This window comes from Sciurus vulgaris, assembly GCF_902686455.1.
Source record: "Sciurus vulgaris genome assembly, chromosome: 1".
NCBI classification, from domain to species: domain Eukaryota; kingdom Metazoa; phylum Chordata; class Mammalia; order Rodentia; family Sciuridae; genus Sciurus; species Sciurus vulgaris.
Genome location: NC_136461.1, coordinates 49,617,289 through 49,632,808, shown reverse-complemented (window position 1 = coordinate 49,632,808; position 15,520 = coordinate 49,617,289). Strand labels below are relative to the sequence as shown.

Below are 15,520 nucleotides of genomic sequence, written 5' to 3'. Positions count from 1 at the left end.
TTACCTGCTGCATGCACAAAGTATGCCAAATATAAATCAAGTTCCTTAACAGAAACCCCTATGTGATGGGGTTGGACACAGAGCCCTGGATTAGAGCATTGTGGGGACTTTACAAGGCGCTCGCCATCAGTACTTTCCAGCGGAATACCTTTAAACAAGATCACCATAACAAGGTCCAACCTCCAGACTTTATCTGCCTGGCGGAGGCAGTCAATTCTTCGCATCTTGCCTTTCTGGTCTGGGTTGGAAAGAACACAACATGGAGGTTTTTTCCCTGTAACTGTAAGAACAAAATCCTCTCGATACTCAGGTCGGATATCTTTCCGCAACTTTGCCAGAAGTCGAGATGCCCACTTCTGCTTGACCTCTGGTTTTTCACTTAGCAATTCATCCTTCACGGCTCTCTCTTCTTCTTTTGACATACGCTTTTCATGTTTTTTGAAGTATTTTCGTTTTCGGGCCTGCAGGTTGAACCACGTATAGGCGAAGGCTCGGACGTGGGGCAGAAGTGCTTCGATGAAAGGATGAAATTCATCCTAGGGAGAGGGATAAAACCAAAAATATGAATAGACTGAAAAAGAAGAGGAAACAACTTTCTTTGGAGAGTTACCTTAAAAATATCCCTCATTTCACTTGAAATTCGATTCAAGTATTACATTACCAAAATCATACATAAAAGCCCAAAGGGAAGTCAGGGGACAAATGATCAATATCAGTTCTCATGATCAGAAAAAAAAAAAAAAAAACTGCTAATTTTTAAAAATGTTCTGGTATGTTCACCAAAGTGTGTCAGCTTCTGTTGTTGGGCCTAGTCCCCAAATCCCTTAGGTAGTCAATGAAGTTCATGTAAATGCTCATAAAAATATATAATCTTAACCCTATTTCAAGGAAGGAATATCTAATTTTGTCCCAGCCTTGACCTCACCACTTGTAGTACAGCCAGGGCCCGGCCGCCAGATTGGCAAATCCTAAACATTTAGATGCCAGTCAGTGTTTATGGAAGTCTAGGAGCAAAAATCATCTCCACCATCAATGAAAACAAAGGCTTTCCCTCTAAAAATATCACATGTAGACTGCTCTGTTTCTTATTCATTTTGGTAGTATCGTGACTCCTCTCTTAAATATTACAGTTGCATATGGTTTTTGAGTCAGAAAATTAGAAAAATTTGGCAGATCCTTACAGAAAAGAATAATTGGATATTTATTAGGCTAAAATAAAAAATGTATGCCAGAGACATAATTGCTGATACTATAGGAATTAAACCAAAAGGGAAAAAAAAAAGTGTACATGCCAGAGAGTAAATAGAATGGGTCACTATGACAATACTGTTACAACTAAATACGTTAAATTTGCTGATGTGATTGAGACATGCCTTCAGTAATAATCATTCCTAAAAATTGGATCATTTAATTTTGGAAAACTATTTCAGTTATTTTTTTTCTCATAGGGAGAAACAGAGAAACTAGTATATTCCATGCTCATGAGACTCCAGAAATATCCTCTTAAAATTCAGGTAATTGGAAAATAAAATTGAATTTAAAGCATTTAAATTGTTTTTCCTGTTTTACTTAAAATGTTAGATTCTTATACTGACACTGAGTTAGGAAATATAAATATAAAAATAAAGAAAAAATTAAATAGTAACCTCCATAAGGCTTTCAGAGTACATCTAACTTCTGATTAACTAATTCATGCTAACCTTACATAACTTCTTTCTGCCACATAACTGCCCCCAAAAGATAAATTATTTACTTTTAAATAAATGAGGATAAGAAAACTGAAGAGATATTTAATGACTTTTAAAGGGTGTAAGACAAATATTGTAAAATGTATTGTTTTTTGGTTTCTTATAACAAAGTAAATATATACTTTTCAGGCACAAGTAATTGTAATGTCTAAAATATTGTTACTATTAAAGCAATTATAAAATTGTTTAGTATTCAAATGTAAACAGAGTAAACTGGTAAAATATTTTAATAGTCAAATCTATTAAAATTTTACAAATTATAATTAGTCATCTAAGCACTGCATATGACTGATTTTTTTAAAGCAAATATATATTAATGTAAAACATAATAAATCACTGCAATAATTGACATTAATTTTTTTCTCCCTGTATGAATTTCAGGCTCCATGTTTCAAGTTTAAGTTTGAAAACTGCTCTTTTTCAATAAAAGAATCCAAAAGAGAAGTAGTCAGCTTTCATAACATATGTGCATTCTTCAAGTGGAGGAAGAAGAGAGAAAAATACAAGAATTATATTTTTCTTTACCATAAACCATTAGCATTTTTTAAATTTCTGATGTTTGAGAATCTTTCTTATTCCCATACTTTAGAAGAAAGAAATAGGGGGTAAGTCACAGTTTATCTGCTAAAGGTATATGCCAAACCACAAAGCATTTAAACATTACTAAATTCTGAGCTCATCCTTGAAATGTTCTAAAATATACAAATTTTAAGTTTGAAACAGTCCTTCACATTGACTGATTTTCTTATATATACAGGACATGCTGGGGACCAAGATTCTGTGTCGTTACGCAAAAAACTCCTGGAGTCTCCCTTCAACGACACAGTGAGCTTTCACCAAAGGGAGGATTTCATTTTAACATCTCAGTCCCATTTCATAATGCAAGGAATAATTTAGCTCCAAACAATTCATATCTATGTTAAAACATTACCTCAAAGCTTTATTAATGATAATAAAAAATTTAAACATTATAATATGGCATTTTATGTGTCTGAAGACATTTTTAAAACGCTCCTCAAAAAACTGCGAACTGCAAACTCCGTTCATTCGTGCTCAGAAGCATTTTGTTTACCTGCCAACCAAATGCCCATACATCTTATCATAAAAATCTGTAAAGGAGGCCAACTATGTCAACTAGTCATTAAGAATAGTCTAAGTCACCAATTTTGCATCAAAATTATTTATAACATATTATTCCCCAAAGGTTTCTAGAATATGCCAATAAAAGTGTACAATATTCTGTATAACTTTACTCACATGCACAATTACAGTGCTCGTTAATTTTTAAAAATATATCTTTTTCAACTTATGGTTAGAAATATTACAGAACATCAAAACTAAAGAGTGTCATTAGCTTGCAGGAAATGTCCAGGGATAAATGATAAGTTTTTTTTTTTAATTACATGTCCTTATAAATCACATTGCTGAACAAAATACCATAAGCTATATAATACTTGAAATTATTCAAGAGAAAACAAAAAGAATATTTTACATGCATAGTTGGCGAGAATGTTACAGGCCACCAATAAAAACAAACCTAAAAACCTGTTCAAAAGCGGTATTACTTTGAATCAGCATCTTAAATGTTGATCTGCTTGAAAGCAGGCCAAGTTTAAGAACCACAGAATAGTGATATTTCTGGAAACTACTTTTTTAAAAGGTTCACCTATAAATTTATACTGGGTTATCATTATATAGCCAGATACATGACTTAGTTATGATATCCCCATCCTTGGTTAAAATAAGATGTTTAGTATTTTCCTGGTAAAGTTTTGTAAAATTATACACAAGTAAGTGGAGTTGTTCTTTTACTTACAGTACTTTTATCACTGTGCTTACTGGATTTTTTTTTTTTTTTAAGAGCAATAAACTAAGCTTTTCTTCCTAAAACTAGCTCTAAAGTGTTATAAATATTCCAGAAAATTAAATAAATTGTAAATTATTTTTTTAAAAAACTCCCATAAAATAAATGAACCTTCATTCACTATTTATTGTACATTTTTCCCACAAACTTTTACAGCAAATGTTTCTCTTAGTGGTATTTCAGAAGGCCTAGTGAATGCATCAATCAATGCTACCAAATATGTAGGAAGACAAAAAAAAAAAAAAAAAAAACACTTTCTTAAATGTGATAATAGGTCACGTACAAATAGAAGCCCACTTTTTTAAATACCTGACTATGCCCTGGGCCTGCATGTATACACAGGTATCCTCACATATGCACAATCCCAAAATACAAGTTTATCACTTCAGAACTCAATTAAGGAGACACTAAAGTATCTGTTAAGGTCCTTGCTTTGTATTGCAGCACATTGGTATTATCTACAAGTTTTCTGTGTTGCAAACTTTTGCCAGCTAGAACTTCAGCCTTCGAATCTCAGCATTTTCACTTAGTCTTTAATTCATTCAAATTATCTTACACTTTGCATCTTATCCATATGCAATTGTGAACCTTGCCAGAAGTGGTTGGAAAAGTTTCATTCCACACTTCCACAAGTTACTAAAATAGGAACTTTGAAAGTTTGTTAAGGGGGAAAAACTTTTACAATAAGTAAAAGCAACTGCTATCCATTATTAATGGTAGGCCTAAATCCCAAACAGACCATTTCAACATAAAAGATGCATTTAAGAGACTTCTGAGATCAAATAGCCGGCATTATTACTGTTAGATATTGCAATAAGAAGGGTTGTCATGTGGGAAATAAATCCAGAATCGAGAAAGAAAAGAGAAAACTAGTGATACTTTTTAGCCTTCCAAAGTATTCCGGTTAAACCGTTATCTCCCGCTAAATGAAGGCAAGAAGTGGTAGCAGGTTTTGCTCTTTTTTGTTTGTTTGTTTGTTTTTGTTTTTTGGTTTTTTTGAAAAGGTAGTGGTGAATAAACATTTTATTTGAAACATATAACTTCATGTAGGTGATTAATGGTCTGATCGCAATGTACCAAAGCAGTATGAAAGCTCACACTTTGCTTTAAGAAAAAATTAACGCAAAAATCACTGACTTCATGCCTTTTAGTCAAAGAAAATAAATAATATATTCAAAAGAGACCAGATTTGGGGCCGCGAAGTAGCAATATTTTGCCTGGGGGTGGTGCAGACGAGGGAGGGATGGACTGGGAGGACACGAAAAGGAGGGGCGGTGGGGCGAGAGAGCCCCACGCTCCGAGTTGAGTCGGAGGGGAAAAGTTGCCCCCGTCCTGCGCGCGGAGCGGCGGGAGTAGCGCAGAGGCGGCGGCGGGGGGAGTCGCGTCCGGCCCGGGTCGCTGCTCGGGCTCGCGGCCCGGAGCCCAAGTCGGCCCGGAGCTCCCCAGCCCGCGGCCTCTGCCGCTGTCCGCCCTGCGCAGATTGGCCTTGTCCTGGCCGCGAAACTTTCACTCGGGGAAAGCGAGCGAAAGAGCCACCAGAAAGGGGCAAGGACGAAAGCTCCACCCGGCCGGCGCAGGGGGACGCGCGTCCACGCAGCCCCGCTCGGCCGAGGGCTCGCCGCCGCCCGCGTCCGAGGGGCGCTGTCCGGGCTGGGGCCGGGACGGCGGCCCGCGTCCCTCCCGCGGCCGGACCCCGAAGGCTGACAAACAATAAACAAAAGTAAGAGTTTGGGGAGGTGCGGGCTCTGCGGCGGCGCGGGCTCCGGGAAGCGGGCCATGGGCGCAGACACCGGCGTCTCCCCGCACCCGGGGGCTGCAGCTGCCCGGAGCGTGCGGGGTGCGCGGTGGGCTCTGTCGACGGCCCCCTCCCCGGGCGCCGCGGAACTACAGGAACCCTGCCCTGGGCTGCAGAAACGCTGAGTCCAGATTTCAGCGTGTCATGGACTGCAACCCCGCTGAAACACGTGCGGGGCGTCCGAAAACACCGCCGTTCCGCAGTCGGTCGCCCCGATATTAATTAACGCATTAATAAGAGGGCGCCATTAGCCATGTGCCCACACAAATGGCCGTGCAAGAGGAATGCACCCGCATGGAAACAAAGTTACTTTCTTCAAGCTGTAGCCCCCCCACGGGCACACGCGCGCACACACACAGAAACACGCGCAGACACAGGCACATACATGCCCCGGGCCGAGCCTGCGTGACGGTCCCGGGTGCCCCCTGCCCAGCCCCGGACAAGCCCCCGCTACCCGACCCCCCCGCCACCCTGCCCCAGCCCTCCGCATCCAAACAGCTGCTTACCTGGGTGAGACAGAGCGGAGAATACATAACTGCCGGGCGGTGTGGTGTGCGTGTGCGTCTGGGTGTGCGGTTTGGAGGTGTGCGTGAATGTGGGTGAGAGAGGAGAAAGAGGGAGAGAGGAAAAGAGAGGGAGAGGGAGAGAGAGAGAAGGGGGGAGAAAAAAAAATCAAGCCTGCTTCTTGCGTTCACATTTCCAACTCGGCTCAACTGCAGCCAGCCAGCGCTATTGCCGCTCCATGAGCTGAACTTTAACCCCGCCTAGAGTTTCCCTACACTCCACTATACATGTCTACTGTACGCGGGCGTTAAAGGCATAGCGCACCCTTTCCCGCTCCCGCGCCGGCCCGGCCGGGTGCCCGCGAGCTGCCCGCGCGCCCGCCTCCGCCTCCGCTCTGCACCGCACCGCACAGCCGCCGCCCGCTCGCGCCGCCGCCGGCGGTGGGGGGGCGTGGGGGAGGGGGCGGCTGCGGCGCCGCGCGGCCAGCCCGGTCCCCAGCCTCCGCGGCCGCTCGCGCTGCCCGCCCGCTCGCTCGCTCCCTCGCTCTCCCCCTAGCTCGCCCGCTCGCTAGCTCTCTGGCTGGCTCTCTCCCTCGGCCCCCCCACCCCCCCTTCCCCGCTCAGCGCATTACTGGGTAACGCAGTGAGGAGCAGTTACAGTCTGTACTCCCGGGCAGCTATAGGCTGCCACAGGATGTGCTTAAGCAAACAAAACTACTTTTCCTCATCCCCATCCCCCCACCCCCGCCGCAGACCTTCGCGGACCTCGGTGGAGGATTTGGGCAACTTTGCCAGGACGCCCAGCACCCCCTGGGCCACTGTGTGGGCACGAAGAGCACCGAGGAGGAGGCCGGGCGGCACATTTGCATGTATGCAAATTTCTTTTAAAAATCAGACCTCCTAGGTAACTTTTTTTCCCCTCTGAAATGCGGTACGGCTCAAAGCATTGTAATCTCTCCAGCGAAGCTTTCTGTGGGAATAGATTCGTCGGCAGAGGTAATTATGCACAAAATCCTGCAAACTTTGTGCAGCTTCAGTCCTATGGCATTCAGAAGCGGGGGTGGTGAGGAATAATTTCACACAGAAGATTCACCGGATTGGAGAGGGGGGGTCTGGAGAGAGGAAGGCGGAGATTAATGAGCGTTCTCCCTCCCAGGACTCTGGAACTAGTGGGTTTGAACACAGATGCCATACAAAAAGTTCTGTCACGTTCAGAACCAACAGTGGTTTAGCTGGGACATCTTTTTTCTTTCTTTTTAGGAAGAAAAATATATGAAAGGATGTTCCTGTAGGGAAGGGATATATTCTGATCTACAAACAGCATGCCCAGAGATGGACATGGGTTATCATTACCGTCCCTATTCCTGGGACATCTCTGGAAGAGTGCCTTTTTGAATCCCCTTTTTCCCTCCCCCAGGTAATAGTTCTTAAAATGGAAAAGAGCTTCCTGCAATTATTTTAGGTTTGCTAAAGTATTGTTTTGGCAGAAAAGGGGGGTGGTTTTTAGGGTTTGGCAAGTTGCCAATAAGCCTGCTTTTCCAGTTTTTTTTTTTTTTTTTTTTTTCTTTCTTTTTTTTTTAACCTCATATTTTCTATCTAGGCTCTCCTCTCCTGGGGGATATATATATATATATATATATATATATATATATATATATATATATATATGATTTGGAAGATATATATGTATATCTTCCAAATCTCCATCCCATCTTCTTCTTCTGCCCCTAGGATAGTTTGCAGCCTGATGCATTTGCCAACCCTTCTCAAAATTCCAAAAGGAAAGAGGAAGGTATCACATTGAATCGGACACTGGCACACGGTCAGGGGAATCTGTTCCTTGGTGGAGGTGACATAGCTAGAGAGACTCTGAAAAGAGGAAATTCCCACTAAGCAAATGAGGATAAGTGATGTGTTAAGGCCACTTTCATTCTTTCGTTCAGACTTTTTTTTCTTTCTTTTTGCTTTTTTTCTTTTTCTTTTCTTTTTTTTTTTTTTTTTTTTTTTTAAAGGGCAAGAATATGTTTCTGGAGATAGGGCTAAATAAAATCCTCTGAAATAATTCTGCATTTGTCTAAAGTTATTTTATGCTTGTTCTCTGCTTTGCTGCTAAAATAATTCCCCAATACTCCAGAAACAACCCCCGCCACACACCACTCCTCCTGAATATCCTTGAAAATCTCTCAGATTATTTACTAAGGGATGAAGGGAAATACTAATTTCAACTTTTAATTGGAAAGTTCATTTTTCCAAACCAATCAACTGCTTTTCCTTGGTTTCTCATGAATTTCAGTAAGGAAGAAACATCCTAAAAGCTAAGCCCAGTTACAGAGACAACAACCCTGGCCACGAAAACATTTGCTGGGATCTATAACTAAAACGCGCTCCAAGTTTCCTAGATAGAAGTTTCTGGCTGACGATCCCAACATGTAACTGAGGCACAGTGAGAAGTTATTGTTTCGAGTGTGTACTCTTGGGAAGCTCTCTTCCAGAGCAGATTAAAATCTTTTCTGGAGAAGGGAGGTGTATTAAAAAACACACTTCACATCTGCCTCTTTTCAAAACAGCCAAGATTCTTACTTTTGATTGAATCTCAAAGAAAAAAAAAAAAGATTTTTTTTTTTCAAAAAAGGACTGGCACATCGCCGTGTGTGTGTGTGTGTGTGTGTGTGTGTGTGTGTGTGTTTAAATGGGGGGAAAGTAATTTAATGCTGATATTTCCACTTTAAAAACTTCTTTTGTTGCAGCAGTGGATATGCCCTCGATTTCCAGCTTTCTGCGGTTAGCAATATTATCTTAAGTAACTTTTGGCGCCCTTCGTAAGACTTTTGGATATGGGACGATTGTTTGCGCCCTCTAGGCAAGGGCTGGATCCAAGTTCAGCACCAAAGCCCTTCACATCCGTTCCTGCTTTCTCTCCTATCTCCGCCAGCTCCCGCTCCCTACCCAACCCCCGCGCGGGAGGGGGGTGGAAGGCGGGGGATACACTACAAAGCACAGTTCCAACTACAGCCTTTGGAAACGAGACTGAGAAAAATACAGTAGAAGAGTTACAGTTACAGAAAGGCTTCTGGTAACTTTCTCTCCAACAGGCATAAATTTAAACGCACACACACAAAGAAACAGATGTTCCTCAAAGGGCAGACTGGGGGTAAAAAACATTACCAACTCTCTCCCCTCTTCCCAGGTTGCAAAAGTAAATCCTTCTCCAGAGTTCACAAGGATACCAAGACAGAGCAGGGATGGGGGTGACGGAGACTAAAGAAGGCAGGGTAGGAAACACAGGTGAAGTATGAAAACTAGTTTACTGCAATCATATAAATGGCCCATTGTTAGGAAGGATAAACCCCTTATTGGAAATAACTGCTCCAATCATTTATTTTGCAAGTGGTAGGAGGCTGCCTTGAAATGGGATTGTCTCTGCCCAAAGGAGGCTCCTGTCATGCTCTCTGCTATCCATATTCTTCCTGGCACAGAGCCCAGCCTTGCATTTACTGTGTTTTATTTGCAGAAACGTTACCTTGCCAGCTTTAGTGAAATCCTCTTAGATATATAAATTACGTCAATAAGGTTTCACTTATATGTACATCTCAAATACTTCTCATTTTGGAGGTTACTTAATAGGGAGATCTTATTAATATGATTTAGATTTTAATGCCCAAAGCAGTGAAGATAGCACTGGGATTCATAAGTGACAACAACATTTATTTCTGTAGTTCTTACCGAGACTAACTTTATTAACTAACATTTTCCAACATTTTCTTTCTCTAGTTTTTGACCTGCTGGTCACTTGTGTGTAGACTTTTCTTATATGCATATAAACCTAAATTGAATCATGTTGCTGAACTGAACATCGAAGTGAATTCTAACATCAAACCGGATTTGACTGAAAGGCCTAAAACCTTGGGAAATAGTTGGATGGGAATTTAATTTTAAAAAAGGAAAGAACCCATATAATTTTCCATTCACTTCCCAATAGAATTAGGTGTCTATGATGCTCAGAGAAGAAGAGGAAAAGGACATATTTTAGTCAGAGGCTGCCAGTTACTGTCTCCAAGACAAGCTACAGTTGGTTCCCACTGGACTGGGATCAAGGACTTGAACAAGAGGCCAAACTCAAGCTAACAGATAGGGAGTCAACAATCTTCCACACTTGGACCCACCACAGGGGTTGTTGTGATAACAAAAAGAAATGTAAACCAGTCTTACTGTCTTATTTGCTATTGATCATATATACCTAAATAGCAGAATTCAAGAAAAGACAATATACTCCCTTACCCCCTATATACTCCCTTACCAGCTTCCCTTCAAATCTATAAAACACCTGTCACTTCATCTGTGAAACATTCTTTCTTAAAACCATTCTTTTGAGTTCAAGAGAAGCTTGCCCATTTCTTCAAAGGATTTGAAATGCCAAAGCTCCTAAGAATCGGGTGAAAAATTCTATAATGCTGAGTATGCAATATCTTACTTCCCAAAGTTCACTACAGTCCCCAAATTCAGGCAAGATTTAAGACACAAATTTGTTAAAGAAGTTGAACCTCTACTTCCAAAATAGTTACTAACTTCCTTCAGTGTAAAAATAATAACTAATGTGAAGTTAATTATTTCTCTGGCAGAATTTTTCTGAGTTTTCCCAAAGGGAAAAGAAGGCACACAATTCATGCAAAAAAAAAAAAAAAAAAAATCCCTCAATCAGCTTTTTCTTCTTCTTAAACTTGCAAACTCTTTCCTATTGTGCTTGCTAAATCCGGAAGAGCTTGTAGCTTTGACAGCTTGAACCACACCATCCCTTTCAGAGCCGCAGAGAACTTCAGATCTTCTCTGCCCCGCCCCCTCTGGCTATTGCGAACCATTGTACACCCAAGCTTCCTCGTGATTGGATAAAGCTTTTGTCAATCTCTCAGGTTGTCTCATTGATTAGAGGATCGAATCGTCAATTATTCTCCCGGTCCAGACATTTCTTTTCGTGTTAGGTTGACTGCTGAGGCCAGACGTCTTTTACAGAACAGAGCACGTACAGGATTTCCCCCCACCCCTTTCTGGAACCGAGCAAGCGCTAGGAGGAAAAAAAATCTGTTAAGCTCAGCAATTTTTTCAAATCCCGAAAAGAAGGGGAAAAAAAAAAAAAAAAGGAAACCTGGTCTCTGATGCACATAGCAAAAACACCATCCGCAAAGCTACATCTTTAAAACAAAACCATCACAATAGACATTTATCCAGCAATCACTTAAGTGCATATGCGAGCTAGAGAAATTTTAAAGTCTTAGTCAATAAGCAAAATCATTCTACCATTATTGTTTATAAAATGCATATCGTATAAATGTAAAATAGAAAGTTTAAGATGTACCACGTACCATTGCAATGTAAAAAGAGTACGTGAGAAACTTTAAAATGCTCAGACGAATTGCTTCATTTGCTGTCCCCTTTTTTTTGCATTTTAAAAATATCTAAATAAACTTGGAACCGTTGAAAACCCGGAAGAGGTTTTTTTTTAAACGCTGTTGGCCAATTGCAGGCTTCTTGGAGAATTTTTTTTTTTTTTAACTCCAAATCAGAAGGCTTTTGCAATGGCAATGTTTCTCTCTCTCTTTCTCTCTCTCTCTCCTCTCTCTCTCTCTCTCTCTCTCTCTCTCTCTCTCTCTCTCTCTCTCTCTCCTTCTCTCTCTCTCTCTCTCTCTCTCTCTCTCTCTCTCTCTCTCTCTCTCTCTCTCTCTCTCTCTCTCCTTTCTCTCTCTCCCTCTCTCTCTCTCTCCCCATCACCCCCTCCCTCTCCTGAAAAAGATCCAACCTGGTCTGGCTGGGTCTCAGATTCTCTCTGATTATGCCTTGTGTGCTTTGGATTGTACGAGACTTTGCAGAAGTTGCAATCGATTCGGCAGTCCCTCAGTTCCCTCCCTACCCCCTTGTTTATTTCCGCAATCGCTGCAATTTGCATAGTAACCACGCACTAGGCGGCGGCGGCTGCCTGCGGAGGGGGCCGGGAGGAGGCAGGGAAAAGGCCTTGCCCCCTTCTCCCCTCCTCTCTTCTCTCTCCCCGCCAGTCTCCTCCTCCCCCACCGCTTGTGGCCAATAGGAGCCTCTGCCTTCAGCGCAAGCTCCGGTCGGGACACGGTTCTGAAGAAAAGCCCCTGTGTTACTAGGCCCTGCTCACGGGATCGTGTTTTTGGCGCAGTGGAAGTTCCCCTGCATGTGGATCTCGCAGCGAGTACTGAGAGATGTGAGGATATAGTACCTTCGCCTGAGGTTGTGCGGGTTCTGCAAGTTTTAATCAAGTCTGCACACCTGCTTTCTCGGTTTCTTTTTCCAGGGCCTCTCCTGAGTTATTAGGCTAGTTCATTGTGGTTAGTGAGAGATTTAACCTTTATTTGCACTGGTATAGACCAAGAGTTAAAGATCCTCTTTGGTGCATTAAATCTAAAGAGTGCAAAATGTCACAGAGAACTTACAGTGAGATAAAGCATCCACCCTGGGTTTTGGAAAGAAAAAGACAATGGCTCTATTTTCTGCAGATGGCTGAGCATAGAATTGCTAGGTGGGCTCCCTGAAGAGTAAAGCCATTCCTTTAAAGCAGAAGATACAGTGACGGTCTAATGTAACTGCCAAGCATCTAATTTGCCGATATCCTTACAAATCCTGTGTTCCACAAAGTCTAAGGCAAGCCCGCCCTCCCCACAAGAAAAGAGTTGTTAAGAGGTCTGACATGGGGTGGGGGCGGTTGCCATTAAATATACTTATTGGAACATGCAGTACTTCCTTTTGCTGATTTGTCTTATTTCATTAACCCAGACTCTTTCTTTAAGACCATGTCATCTGGATGTTTCAATGTGAAAGTTTTGTTGTTGTTGTTTTAATCATCAGGATAGTCTTTGGTGCAGAACAGGGACAGACAGCTCAAAAAGGAAGGTGTATCTCTCTAAATGGAAAGCATCACAACCAGGCTTTTGAGCTTTTTGTTGTTGCCTTTATTTATTTTTTTTAAGTGTTTGTTTGCTTCAGTTAAGTAGCTTAGGACATTTTGCAGAATAACCAACCGAGTTACAGGAAAAATGTGTGCGTAGCTCACTTGATATCCAATATTAGTCAAGAGGAATAGAAAGCAGTCTAGCAGTTGTCAGATTTTCTTAATCATTCTTGGTAAAGGGACCTAATTAGTTGATAACAAGACTTTACACAGTTGAATTAGAGGTTAGAGAAATCTCATATTTTATTTCAAATCACATTTTTGGCTTTGATCTCACACTTCACCAGTAGTCAACTGATTAGCATTTCTGGGAGGTTTCATACTGTACTGTCCTTGGCATTAGACAAGCTTTGCTCTTCTGGCCTGCCTTTCATAGACACAGGTATGCTTTTAACTCTATGAAGCCTGTGGTATGTAATCCAATCCTTCACTAAACATTCATGTCCACTTGGCATACTACTTTCACCTAGAAATACACTTGATGGGACATAGTGGTTTAAGTGAAAAATAATAATGTATTTTTGAGTAATCAAAGTTCTAGGCCTAGTTCAGCTGGTACCAGGTCTTGTGACCTTGAGACCATTATGTAACACTTGTAAAAGAGAACATCAACTTATTGTCAAGAGTGGAGGGCTCTTTTGTCAAGAGTTAAGAACCTCTGAAATGCAAGAGATATCAAGTTGTTTTGCTCTGCTCTGTGTGTTGCATTACTGTGATCTAAATAATCCCCAATGCTAAATAAGACAGGCCTTGGCCATAGTTGATAACAAGAGTTTTTGGTGCATTGTTGTTAGCTCATTAACTTGATTTACTGTGGTAGGTTGGCACCATTTGCAAAGTGACCTTTTATATTTCCATCCAGTCAACAACAGCATAGGCTTTGGAGTCGATCTTAGGGTTTTAATGTTGGTCATACCATGGAACATCAGTCAGATTATTTAACCTCTGCAAGCTTTAGCTTTCTCCTCTGGAAGATGAGAAATATTAAAATAATTTATGTTACTTGCCTATGTGTACTCAATATATGGTAGTTATAACAATACCACATTCTAGGCACAGTGAATGAATAGAGAAGAATATGACATTATCTCTGCCTCCAAGAAGCTTTCAGTCCTATTGAAGAAAACACAAAGCTTAATAATAATGTAATGTGATAAATCCATTTTAGGTCTATATAAAGAACAATGGTGATAGAATAACTAGTTTTGTGTAAGTGTGCCAATAGTCATGAAGGTTAAAAAAGATAAAATGATGGTTGTGTTGGGCTAGAAGTATAAAATTGTCAGGTGAGCAAGGGAGGAGCAGGGCATTCCTCTCCAAGAAAGCACAGTGCTATCAATGTATAGGATGGGCAAAAAAAACAGGGATGTAATTCTGGTGGCTATGTGCCTAACTTGAATTAGCTTGCTTTACAAGAACTAAGGGTGAAGTTACAAAGGCAGGCCAAGACAAGATAGTGGAGAGTCTTGAGAACTATTAAACTTTCACTTAGGGGACTGGGAAAACCATCAGAGTTATTTAGCCAGGAGATATAAAAGGTCAGATTTGCAAATTGGAAAGATCATTCTAGTAATGGAGGCAAAGAGAACAGAAAAAAAGTATGACAAGATGACGTCCTACACAATGGCAAAGCTGGAATGAATGAAAAAGAGAAGGAAAGAATAGTGGATGGCAGGAGAGAGGTGAGGAAGCAAGGGAGATCCAACACCGATAGTATTTTTTAGGGATTTTGATCAACAGGGACAATTTAGAAGTGAAATATTTCCAGACTCTCCCAAAATCCAAATATCCAGATGTACAGGATGATCAGTAGTGAAAGAGGCTCTCTCAAGTCCACAAATTGCCACTTCTATATCCTTAAGCCTACTAATATTAAATAATATTAAAGTATTATCAGAAACAATAGCTTTTGTGGATTGTTTACAGTATTTTGGTATTATTTTGATTCTTCTTACCCTCTGAATTTGTATTCTGGTAGCCTCAGCTCTACCATGCCCTTGGAAATCAGGTGCACATCAAATAGGGTGACTTTATGTTGCCAGCCCCATTGAGAGCCTCAGGTTTCCATGTAAGTTGGCTTTATGCCTTGAAAATAGTAGGCTCTTCCAGGAATTCTGCTTTGTTGACCCAAATAAAAACATAATCCTCTTGTAAGACATTGATATGGAAACTAGAACATCAGAGTCTTACAGAATTAGAGTAATAATTCAAAATTGCAATATTTTTAATAATCAATTTGTTTAATGTATGAATTAAACAATTTTGACACAGAGATATTATTTTACATTTTCTTGATTTGCCTAAATCCTAGATCATCCATAGTACTTTTAAACAAAGTGACCCACACAGGCATTCAGAGGACTAACATAGCAATTTAAATGATAAACACTAAGTAAAATTAAACTTAGGAATTAGTGAGGCCCTGAAGTAACCAAGTTGTGGTAGACTATTGTTGTTCCCCCACCTCCCAATCTGCTCTTTCTCTAGTGCTAGATATATAGGTACTATTTTTCACTGCAAATCCTAACTTATGCTGTTTTTTCAATTTAAAACTTGGTTTATAACCTTTCATCGTGTAATCATCACATGATATCATTCTGTTTGTCATGCCACTTAAAAGGTAAACAGTTGGGTGGCACATGCCTG

The 15,520-nt window shown here is 41.0% G+C and overlaps 1 protein-coding gene and 1 long non-coding RNA gene across 6 annotated transcripts in view; one reads left to right on the top strand and one right to left on the bottom strand.

Annotated features, from left to right (window-relative positions):
- NFIA (nuclear factor I A) overlaps positions 1 to 11,851 on the bottom strand; it is a 357,286-nt gene extending 345,435 nt beyond the window's left edge. For 3 of the 5 annotated variants that reach the window (XM_079103806.1, XM_079103808.1, XM_079103809.1), the window contains exons 1-3: positions 6,676 to 6,808; positions 5,914 to 5,971; positions 5 to 536 (exon numbers count right to left, since the gene is read on the bottom strand). In XM_079103806.1, coding sequence (XP_078959932.1) covers positions 5 to 536; positions 5,914 to 5,971; positions 6,676 to 6,779 — 694 coding nt within the window. In that variant the 5' untranslated portion in view covers positions 6,780 to 6,808. Of the gene's footprint in view, positions 1 to 4; positions 537 to 5,913; positions 5,972 to 6,542; positions 6,584 to 6,675; positions 6,809 to 11,701 lie in introns of those variants that run through there. The other 2 variants (XM_079103810.1, XM_079103807.1) reach the window with 2 other exon arrangements.
- On the top strand, positions 6,676 to 7,865 carry LOC306640147. The gene is made up of 3 exons (XR_013757762.1): positions 6,676 to 6,779; positions 7,171 to 7,327; positions 7,642 to 7,865. It is a non-coding gene; the product is annotated as an uncharacterized lncRNA (long non-coding RNA).
- Positions 11,852 to 15,520: the final 3,669 nt, after the last annotated feature.